Genomic DNA, 12,116 nt, shown 5'->3' with positions numbered 1-12,116 from the left:
GCACCACTACATTGAGTGGGTGAATAATGGTTGCCACCATGTACCACCTTTTGGTGTTGTAAATTGGGAAACTGACAGATCAGGTGTATAAGTACAGGTATGAGTGAAACTTGACATGACAGTATTTATGTTAATTTGTGGGAAATTGGAAAAAAAAAAAAAATGAAGCATATTACAAGAACTTCCTTTACTGTACAAGAATATAAAATTTTTGTGCCTGTCTGTTTACTAATTAATCATCCCTTCCACAGGAATCCTATGACCGAGCAAAGAATATCTTGAAATCTCATGCACGGGAGCACAAGGCACTGGCTGAAGCCCTAATGAAGTATGAGACTCTTGATGCCGATGACATTAAGGCAATCCTGGATGGTCGCCCAGTTGCAAAGGACTTATAGTATAATAATAGTAAATTATTACAAAGTTTTCTTTTTTTTTCCTAATAATAAGCTGCCCGGTTGCAAAGACATGTAGTAGTCCACACAGCATCAATAACCAGTTGTTATCTCATATTTAGACTGAGTCATGGGGAGTACGGCTGCGTCCAGGTAAGACTCTTTTATGCTTTCTGATAGACTGCTGTGCAGTGTTGTGTGCTGATTTAATGATTTGTTGGGCAGTACAACTACAGGTATTTTGTTTATAATTAAAAAGTTTAGTTCATTTATTTGATTTTCAGGATTTTTCATTGTCTTGTAAGTACAAGTTATGTACGGTATTATAATAAATGTACAAGTTGTTGTTGCATTACTAGGTGAAAATTTTGACTCTCCTGACCATTGAAGATTATCTAATACTGTATGAACAGTAGTTACATGCTGTGGTTATACTTGGCAGCAAAATTGGAAGAAATTTAGTATAGTTTGGTTGGCTTTGAAGCATCCATTCTTCATTTCCATATATTTTTAGTCTCATTCATAGTGTACATATACTTCAGTAGTTTTGTCATCATATCTCATGTCATGATTATGATGGAGAATATCTTGTTAAATGTATCCCTGTTTTAAAACTGCAATTAAAAACCATTTCCTACTTTCTTTTTTCTTCTCTCTCCTAGCATGTTCTTCAGTCTGGTCTCTTACATTACCCTTTCAAAGATTAAACTATGGCGAGCCTCATAAATTTATATATATATATATATATATATATATACATATACTGTAGAGAGAGAGAGAGAGAGAGAGAGAGAGAGAGAGAGAATATACACACACATACACACACACACACAGGATGTCGACAGTGAAGGAGCTCCATGCTGATCCTGGGGAAATAACAGTAAACCAGTGATGAAAAAGAGGCCAGCCTATTGTGATTACAGTATGTGAACTGTGTGCATGAGTGATGGTTCCATCTGAATTTAGTGAAAAAAAGCTGGAGGACTCAGTTAAATTGAAGTATAACACAGTGGCGGTTTAATTTTCATATGCACCGTTCTGCGCCATGGCGGGAGGACAGAGTTCATTGTATACGTCCAATGAAAGTGAGTTCATGGGATTCTCCAGTGAAGACCAGAGCAATGGGAGAATTAAACTGAACCAAACATGAGTAGCAGGTGTGGAGAAAATAGCTGAGAGGAATGCCTGGGAATTAAAACGGGTCTGGGCAGTAATTAGAGAGTTACGGGAATGGACCTTCGAACAGGAGAGGGAGATTAAGGTGTTGAAAAATGAGTGAGAAAGCATCTGCTGGTGCTGACTGAGAGAGAGAGAGAGAGAGGTAGCTGAGTTAAAAGTGAGGAATTTATCAGCCACAGATAAAATAAAACAGCTCAGGAGGGAAAATAAGAGGCTGGAAGAGGAAAGGAACAGGATGAAAATTTAACTTGACAAGTATGCATAAAAAACAAAGATGCATGATGAACACCTCAGGGAAATCAACGAAGAGCACGGGGTGGAAGAAAATTCAGGAGGAAGGAAAAATAAATCTAATGGAGATTTTAGGATGGCAGAGAAAGGAAAACCAGGAATAGGTGGAGAAGAAAGTGGTTAAGGTACTAAGAAATAGAATCTCTGGTCAGGGGTGTAGCAGATAAGAAAAAATGTGTGATTATTTCAGGATTGAAAGAAAAACCTGTGTCAGTAAGATCAGAAAGGGAAAGAGAAGAACTAGGAAGGGCTAAAGAGATAGTATCAGTAGTTATGGAGGGTGACAGCGAAGCTCAAGAAGGGATTGAAAAAGTGTTTAAGCTGGGAAGATAACGAGTAGGGAGGGGCGCGGCCATTTAAAGATAAGTTTCAGCCACAGGTCATGGTAAATGAGATCATTAACAGGACATGGAAACTAGCCAACAAGATGGGATTCAAGAATGTTTGGATAAGGAGAGATTCTAAGGAGGAAGAAAGAGCTAAAATAAATGAGTTAGTCAAGGAAGCCAAAGAAGAAAATGGCCAGAGAATGGAGGAAGAGAAGACAGAATTCTAATGGAGAGTTATGGATAAGAAATTGGGAAAGTGGTGCCGATGGAGAAAAGAGGAGAGAAGGATGGAATAAAAAACAACATAAAAAGATTGAAAGTGGCAAATGTTGACGTCGATTGCCTAATCTCGGCAAGGCTAGATATCAACGATTTCTTGAGGGTAAAGGAGCCAGATATTAATTGCTTTGTAGAGACCAACTTATGAGAGGGTATTGATATCCAGGTGGGAAACACTGAGAAGAAATAGAATAGAAAAAGTGGGAAAAGGAGCCATGCTATGAGTGAAGAACAGCATCAATGTGGATAATGTGAAACTGGGAAAAAGTAGGGCAGAAGTCAAATATGAAACTAGAAACCAGAGGAAAAGGCAAGAGAGACATCATATTAGCAAATGTTCCTGTGAAGACAAGGACATGGAATGAGGCTGAATACCGGGAGGTGTTGTCAGACATGGTTAGACACCTCCAGAAAATGACTGAGAAAAGTAACAGTATAATCCTGGTGGGTGACTTTAATTGTAAAGAGGTGAACTGGGAGGAGTGGGACTCAGGAGATATTGAAGACTCGTGGGACAATATACTGTTAAATATAGCAATAAATAATGTAATGACCCAGTGGGTCAAAGAAGAGACAAGATTTAGAGGTGATGACACACCAGCAAGACTAGATTTGCTGCTAACCAAAGAACCTGACGTAACTGAATCTCTGAATTACCTGTGTCGTACAGGAAAAAGTGATCAAGTAGTGACTGAGTTCCAGGTGATTGAAGGGAATGTCGCACCAAGATATGAGCTATACAGGCATGGAAGATACAACTTTGGGAAAGCAGAATTTACAGGACTGAGGAAGTTTTTCGAAGAAGCGGATTGGAGAGAATTCTGGGAAACGAGATGCAAGAGAAGTGGGATATCTTTCTAGGCCTGTACAACTCAGGTGTGGAAAAATATGTGCCAAGAGTAAGTGGGACAGAAAACCAGAAAAAGGATTGGTTCAACAGATGATGTATGACATCAATAAGAGAGAGAGATGTGACATGGAACAAATGGAGAAAAAGAAGTAACAACAGAGCAAAGGAAGAAAACAAAGGAACTAGAAATGTATATACAAGAATCTGCAGAGAGGAAGAAAGAGACTTTGAAAGAGGTATAACTGACTTATGTAAGGAGGAATCTGAATTGTTATATAGGTTTGTCAGTGGCAATTTGAAACAAGGAATCAATAAGTTGAAAGTAGAACTTAAGTCTAAAGAGATGCGACAATGCAAACTGAAATAATGAACTAAAGTTTCCAATCGGTTTTCACTAAAGAAAGTGATTCTGTGGAGGGGGAGGGCATGACTAGAAATGTAGTGTTAAAAGATATAAAAGTGGAAGTGCAAGAAGTGATAAATTACTGGAAACTCAAGATGTATCAAAGGCCCCAGGGCCTGACAGAATCTCCAATATGATACTAAAGGAATGCAGAGAACAGCTGGCGGATAAGATTCACAGTTTAATTGTGTGTTCTCTGGAAGAAGGGAAAGTGCCTCAGGGATAGAAGAGGGCCAGTGTGGTACCAATTTACAAAGGAGGGAATAAGGAAGAACCCTTGACCAGTGTCCCTGACCAGCATGGTCACAAAATTGTGTGTGAAAATCTTGAAAGATAGATGGATAAAATATCTGGAGGAGATGGACATTTTGGAAGAAAGCCAGTTGGGATTTAGAAATGGAAGGTTGTGTGTCTCTAATTTGTTGAGCATCTACTCATGGGCAATCGAAGTGCTACAGGAGAGATAGTTGGGTGCATTGAGTGTATGTAGATCTGGAGAAAGCCTTCGACAAGGTACCCCGTAAGAGACTAATATGGAAACTAAAGCATATAGGACGACTGAAAGGGAACCTCTTGGAGTGGGTGAGAGACTTCATGAGAGACTAACAGATGATGACAGTAATAAAGGACAGGATGTCAGAGTGGAGGGAAGTAACACGTAGAGTCCCGCAGGACTCACTACTGGCGCCTGTAATGTTCCTGATTTACGTAAGTGATATGGCGAATGAAATAAACAGTTATGCAAGTTTGTTTGCAGATGATGTAAAGATCATGAGGAGAGTAGAAGTTGAAGAGGATTGAAAAATGCTGCAGGATGATCTGGACAGGATTTTTGATTGGAGCTGGGTATGGGAAATGAAGTTCAGTGCAAAAAAAATGCAAAATATTGGAAATGGATAAAAGAACTAAGAGGCCATCAATGAATTATTCAGTGGAAAAAGAACCATTCACAAAAATGAGAGAAGAGAAGAATCTGGGAGTGTTGGTCCAGGATAATTTGTCACCCAAAAAGCACATTAAAAAGATTGTCAGAGAGACATATAAGCTCTTGACAAACGTAAGAGTGGCATTGCAATACATGGATGAGATGATGAAAAAATTGATAGTGGCTCTGATCCACCCCAGGTTAGAAAATGCAGCAGTGATGTGGTCGCGACATAAAGAGGGAGATATAAGCAATATCGAGAGAATACAAAGAGCAACTTGGAAGATCTATTTTACAGTCGGCCTAAGAAGTGACGGCAGAGTATCCAGAAGTTTTTGGTCATCGGTAATGTACATATTCGTCCTTATATCATTACAAAGTGAAACCTATTGTGTAAAACTGTTACAGAAAACTACAAGTAAATGAAAAAGTACTGGTATATTTCATAACTGTAGTAAGCAGTTCATTAATTACGATAATAGAAAATCCTAAACGGAACTAATTGAAATTTCAGAACTATTGCTCAGGAACAATCAGGAATAATTTGCGAAGTTCATATCTAATATGATGAAATGTAATAATTTTTTAGCGTAATACTAAAAAGAAAATCGCTATAATAATTAATTAAAGTCAGTCATTATTATTTATAAAATAATTTCTGTTACAATACTAAGGAATAATTTAAAGGCATTTATTTCCGTTTTTGTTGTCTTAATAGATGATGACAGAAAGCGGGAATGCGGCGTAAGTTAGTAGGCTATTTTCAATGGTTTGATCAACATGCATGGAAGGAAACAGCTTTTACTCAAAGACATGCAGTTATTACACTGCATCTGGCCAGTTTTTTCATTAAGAAAATTATCTTGAAGTTTTAAGATAAGCCAGAGGACTATCAATGAATGAAAAATTAGGAAAACCTCGAAAATTTGCTGAGAGTCGGAGCTCCTTGGAGAATGACAAACTTGTGTCATAGCCTAGTATCCTCAGTGTCTAAACATTTGGCAGGAGAAGGAAAATACAGATGTTCATAAACAAATAACTGAGTTCAAAATTTCCGTCAGCATTTTCAGTTTACCAGGACACAGAAGTTTATTTAAAAAGAAGGATACTAGAGATAGAGCAAAAAGTATGTGCTTTTGCATTGCAAGAGTATAAACTCATGCTTTGGTCCTCTTCACTGCTAAGTGTATGAGAAAAAGGTAAAATCTCATATCTTCTTACAACTTGAAATAATTTTGCATGAATTAGGAATAAAGTGGCAAATTATTATTAGCAAGGGGAAGACAAGGAATAAAAGGCAGAATGGTCTTGCTGCTACAGCTGCGGTAGGGTATCATTACTAAGAAAAACTTCATTGTTGCAGCATCCTTATTGTTGCTGTATCATCACCATAGCATTTGAAAATAAGGTACACTTAACCCTTGGCTATCACTCCCAATTGGTCCCGCTATGGCTTCGCTATAGCTGAAACTGTGATAGCTGAATTGAAGAACTTATGGTAATAATTCCAATTGGTGCCATGACAATAATTTTAATTGGTGCCATGACCTCAATATTTACCCCTAAGATACCTTTTTTGTACCACATATTAATATATAATACAGTAGTCTAAAAATGAGCATGTTTTATAATGTGATCACGATTCTTATAAATACCCCTCACAGTTGATTCATTGATGTTATGTTTCTTCCCCACAGATAAACATTTCCAGTTTATCTGCATAGCTTAGGTTCTTCCTCTTCTTTATTTCCCTGCCAGGTGCCGCAGCATTATGTTGGGTGATGGTAGGGGGACGGGGAGGGGGTACGTTGGCCATGGTCCTGTCATAAAAAAGTTATTGTTCTCGTTATCACTGTTCATGGTCTGAGGGCACGCACTTGAATGGTTTGGCGAGCAGGAGACTCAGTTGGGTGCCAATCAGCACTCGGCTGGCGCTGACATCACACGACCAATCGCAGAGTGAAGCTTTTGTTGGCTGGCGGAGCACTGGAGCCTGGCCTTTTTGAAATTTTAGAACATTTGCGATGTGCAATAGCGGGCATTTAGTGCATGATAAAGGTATTTGGGTAGTTTTTATATAGGCGTGATAGCGAGATACGCTATAGCGGAACCCGTGATAGCCAAGGGTTGAGTGTAATGTATTGCAGTCACATGAGTTTTAACTCATGTGACTGCAATACACTACCTTGGATGATCTTCAAAGCTAGAGCATCTGTATTTGAAATCCTGGGAAGCAAATACACCAGGAACAGGGAGTTATGCTGCGCACCGTGCGCGGAGTAATACATTACACATTCGTTCAAATTGGGAGAAGTATCTGAATATTAACTTCTGATATACTGTATCACTACCTGATGTTATTCGTTTTACATAATTCTTAGCATGATATAATATATATGGTATATATTTTATTTTATATGACGTATTGGAGGCACAGAAGTTTTCATTGAACGTATATCAGTGCAGTGATCGAAGCCGTCTGAAATTCTGTCATAATTTCTTGGGGCGACTGTACAAGGAAAGACTAGAAAAGCTGGGTCTGCCTTCCTCAGAAGAAAGAAGAGAGGGGAGAGATTTGATTGCAGTGTTCAGGGCCATGATGGAAGTAGAGAATATTGACAGAGAAGATCTGTTTGTATGGCATAAGGGAGCAACAAGGGAATATGCAAAGAAATTGAAAGACAAGCTGCTTGAAAGATATCAAGAAATACAGTTTTATCAAGAAATACAGTTTTTCGTATAGATACATTGACATATGGAACAGCCTGGACAAAGAGATTGCCAAGTCCAAAAATTTCAGTGAGTTTTTTGCAAAGTTTGACTGGTTGACACATGGTGACGGGACCCCATGAGTGTAGCTCATTTCCTGTGCAGTATATTACAACTAGGTAAATACACACATACACACACACACACACACACACACACACATGGACGTCGTCAGCAGCGGAGCTCCATGCAGATCATGGGAAAATAACGCAAAATTGGGGACGAAAAGGAAGCATGCCCATTGTGAATATGTGAATTGAATGCGTGAATGGTAGTCCCATCTTAGTTGAGTGAAAATAAGCGGGAAGTGTTGGTCATATAAGAGTACAACACAGTGATGGTTTTAAATTTTGTACAATTGCGCCATGGCAGAGAGAAGCAGTTCATTGCATACATTCAGTGATTGTGAGTTTGCGGGGTTCTTCAATGAAGACCAGGTATCAAACTGAGTCAAATAAGAGTGACATGCATGGAGAAAATGGCTGAGAAGAATGCCCAGGAACTAAAACATGCACAAGCAATAATTAGTGAATTACACGAACGAACCTCAGAACAGGAAAGGGAGATAAAGAAGTGGAGAAATAAGTTGGAACGCGTCTGCTCACAGTCACACAGTACTGATCAGGAGGGAAAGGTGTATGACTTAGAATAGGGTAATGAATCAGCCACAAGTTATAGAGAAAGTAGGGGGATACAGAGAAGAGTTTGCTGTCAGTTGCCTTAGACAGCTGAGTCTCAGTTAAGGAGAGAAGATGAGGTTTAGAGGAGGAGAGGTAGTGCTCAATAGAGAGAAAGTTAGAGGAAAGGCCATGAATATTGCAGAAATGAAGAAGCAAGTCAGACAGTGGTTCCAGGCAGCTCGTTGAGTGATCACCGGGAGAGGGGTGGATGGTGAGGGCATTTATGGTCCCTCCCCTCCCAGGGGGCTTTGGGCCTTGGTACAATGACGCCATTTTTTTTTTTTTTTTTTTTTTTGAATAGGAAGTGTAGTGTGTACTGTGCATGTAGTTTGGTGTTGATAGTGTGAGAAACTTGTATTGGAGGGTGTGCTGGCTTACTCTCTGTGTTGATGAAACTCTGAAAAAGTTCAGCAAAGGGGGATGGTCAGGAACTGGTCCTCAGGGCTGATGAAATGGGAGATCCAGCTCTCCCTGTCATCAGCTTTCTATCCACCTTGGGAGTACTGCCCTGCACAACTGGTGCTACATTTATTTGCCCAGTAAATCAATATGTATGCAAAATCGAAGTCTGTCAAGGCATGTTGACGATTTAAAGGGGAAATACCTGCTAACTTTAGCATGTCTTTGCTCTGAATCTTGATCTTTTTATTAAGTTAAATTAAGCACAATTTTTTACCAGATTTCAGATAATTGGGTGTGTATGAACTATCTGTCTATCTATCTATTATCTGATGCCTTATTCCCATCAGGGGTGGCCACAAACAAATCGCCTCCATATCACTCTGTCCCCTGCCATTTCACTACCCTGCTTCCAGCTCACACCCCTCTCTCTCATATACCTTTCCACTCCATCCCTCCATCTCTTCCATGGCCTCCACCTCACTCACATACACTTTCCTTATCAGTCTTTTGCTCTCCATCCTCTGCACATGGCCAAACTGGACTGTATGGTGATAATAATTAAAATATTTTCCTGTTAAAAGTTCCGATTCGGTAAATGACTGCTGAGTCGGTATTTCGTCTAACCGCTCTGTCTGTCTAGCCTAGCCCAACCGAGCCTAGGCAATGCAGCCTTCTATCCTAGCCTGGACTATGCAGCTTCCTATCCTATCCTAGCCTATGACATGCATCAGATTGTTTTTATTGTTTATTTTAATTGCTTTTTAAATGCTTCTTTAGTGTTAATTAACAATTCTATCTATCTGTCTATTGCCAGACGCCTTAATCCCATAAGCGGTGGCCACAAACAAATCACCTCCATGTTGCCCTGTCGCCCGCCATTTCACTGCCCTGCTCCCAGCTCATATCCCCCTCTCTCATATACCTCTCCACTCCATCCCTCCATCTTATCCTTGGCCTCCCCCTCCCTCACCCTCCCTCCACCTCTCACATACACTCTTCTAGTTAGTCTCTCACTCTCCATCCTCTCCACATGGCCAAACCACCTCAGTGTGAGTCTCCTGATGCTTCCTATCTTATCCACATCCACACAGAACAATCCTTCACTTCCTCATTTGTCAATAAACAAGTATTCACATATATTTTGGGTCTAATATGGAAGGTAATATAGTTTTTTCTCAATTACTTCTGGTTAGTCGGAAAATCCAGTAAGTCAAACTCCCTTAGAGCCCCATATAGTTCAAATTATGAAGGGTTTACTATATATATATATATATATATATATATATATATATACAGGAGGCCCTCAATTTTCGACTAATCATTATTCGACAGTTTGTTGTTTCGACATTAATAAATCTATACCCTTTTTTGTTGTTCGACATGATTATCTCTGCCATTTCGACAATTCAAACTACACACCGCCAGACAGACTGGCTGAGCTGCCTCGGTCAGTCTCCCGTGCTCTGCTCTGCTGATCAGTTGCCACTCGATCCGTCTGCATTTCTGTTTGACCACGTGGTATACTACAGCACCACCATGGCCCCACCCAAGACCCCCGCTACTACCCCTGTCAAGCACAGTCATGTGCCCACCAACTTGAGTGAGTGTCTACAATAAGTGCGACCTTTGTATATAATTTGTGGTATGTGTGTGTGTGTATTTACCTAATTGTATTTACCTAATTGTGATATACAGGAAATGAGTTATGCTCGTGTGGTCCCGTCCCTGTTTCTCGATGTCAGATTTTGCTTTAAACTCGTTTTAGTTTTTAGACTGGACGATTTCTGTCCAGGCTATTCCACAGGTCTATGCATCTATAAGGAAAATTATATTTCTTGATATCCTTCAAGCTGCTTGGCTTCTTCAGTTTCATTCCGTGTCCTCTTGTTACCCTGTTATCCCATACAAACAGATCTTCTCTGTCAGTTTTATCTACTCCCATCATGGTCCTGAACACTGCAGTCATGTCGCCCCTCTCTCTCCTTTCCTCTAAGGAAGGCAAATCCAATTTTTCCAGCCCCTCTCTGTACAACAGATCTGCCAGACTGGGGACCATCATGGTTGCTGTTCTTTGTATTCTCTCAATCTTGTTTATATCTTTCTTTTTGTGTGGGGACCACACTACTGCTGCATATTCTAACCTGGGGTGGATCATGGCCACTATCAATTTTTTCATCATCTCCTCATCCATGAAATGAAATGCTACTCTTTTGTTAGTCAAGAGTTAATACATCTCTCTAACTGTCTTGTTAATATGTTTTTCAGGTGACAAACTGTCCTCTACCAGCACTCCCAAATCTTTCACTTCTCTCACTTTTGTGATTAGTTCATTACCCATCAAATAATTCAGTGATGGCCTCTTGGTACTCTTATCCATTTCCAATATTTTACATTTCTTTGCATTGAATTTCACTTCCCACATCCAGCTCCAATCATGTATCCTATCCAGATCCTCCTGCAGCATTTTATAATCCTCCTTAACCTCTTCCTTCCTCAAGATCTTTGCATCATCAGCAAACGGACTTGCATAACTGTTCATTCCATCTTCCATATCATTTATGTAAATCAGGAACATTACTGGTGCCAACACCGAGCCCTGTGGGACTCCACTTGTTACTTCCCTCCATCCAGACATCCTGTCCTTTATTACTGACCTCATTTGTCTGTCTCTCAAAAAGTCTCTCATCCATTCCAGGAGGTTTCCCTTCAGTCCTATATGCTCTAGTTTCCATATTAGTCTCTTATGAAGTACCTTGTCGAAGGCCTTCTCCAAATCTAAATACACACAGTCCACCCAACCGTCTCTCTCCTGTAACATGTCAATTGTTTTTGAGTAAAAGCTCAACATGTTGGAAACACATGACCTTCCACTTCTGAATCCAAACTGACTTTCAGCCAAAATATTCATCTCTTCCAGATATTTTATCCATCTATCTTTCAGAATTCTTTCGCACAATTTTGCGTCCACGCTGATTAGGAACACTGGTCTGTAATTCAGGGGTTCTTCCCTGTTTCCTCCCTTATAAATTGGTACAACATGTGCCCTCCTCCATTCTTGAAGAGGGTTTGTGTGTGTGTATTTACCTATTTGTATTTACCTATTTGTAGTATACAGGAATTGAGCAATGCTCGTGTTGTCCTGTCTCCATATCCACATTTATCAAGTCTACCTTTACACACATGATTGTTTTTCTCATGCACCACCTCTTTGTCTAAGTCGTTCCAAATATTTAAGAATATACCTAATTGTGATACACACGGAATGTACTATGCTCGTGGGTTTCCGTCGCTGTTTCTCAATAAGTCGAATTTAACTTTAAACTCATTTAAGTTTTTTGACTGGAGGATCTCTTTGTCCAGGCTATTCCATAAGTCTATACTTCCGTAAGGAAAGCTATATTTCTTGATATCCTTCAAGCAGCTTGACTTTTTCAATTTCATTCCATGTCCTCTTGTTGCTCTCTTATCCCATACAAACAGATCTTCTTTGTCAATTTTATCTACTCCCACCATGGTCCTGAACACCGCAATCATGTCTCCCCTCTTTCTCCTTTCCTCTAACGAAGGCAAATCCAGTTTTTCCAGCCTCTCTCTGTATGACAGGTCTGTCAGAC

General features: G+C 39.8%; 1 protein-coding gene across 1 annotated transcript in view; it reads left to right on the top strand.

Annotated features, from left to right (window-relative positions):
• Positions 1–1,033, top strand: part of YME1L (ATP-dependent zinc metalloprotease YME1L) — a 757,090-nt gene extending 756,057 nt beyond the window's left edge. The window contains exon 15 of the mRNA XM_080280511.1: positions 252–1,033. Coding sequence (XP_080136637.1) covers positions 252–398 — 147 coding nt within the window. The 3' untranslated portion in view covers positions 399–1,033. The remainder of the gene's footprint in view (positions 1–251) is intronic.
• Positions 1,034–12,116: the final 11,083 nt, after the last annotated feature.

The sequence above is a fragment of the Coenobita brevimanus genome, chromosome 85 (assembly GCF_032717465.1).
Source record: "Coenobita brevimanus isolate Jiangsu-jjx chromosome 85, ASM3271746v2, whole genome shotgun sequence".
In the NCBI taxonomy this organism is placed as follows: Eukaryota; Metazoa; Arthropoda; class Malacostraca; order Decapoda; family Coenobitidae; genus Coenobita; species Coenobita brevimanus.
The sequence above is the reverse complement of the archived record's forward strand: the minus strand, read 5'-3'. Positions and strand labels throughout refer to the sequence as shown.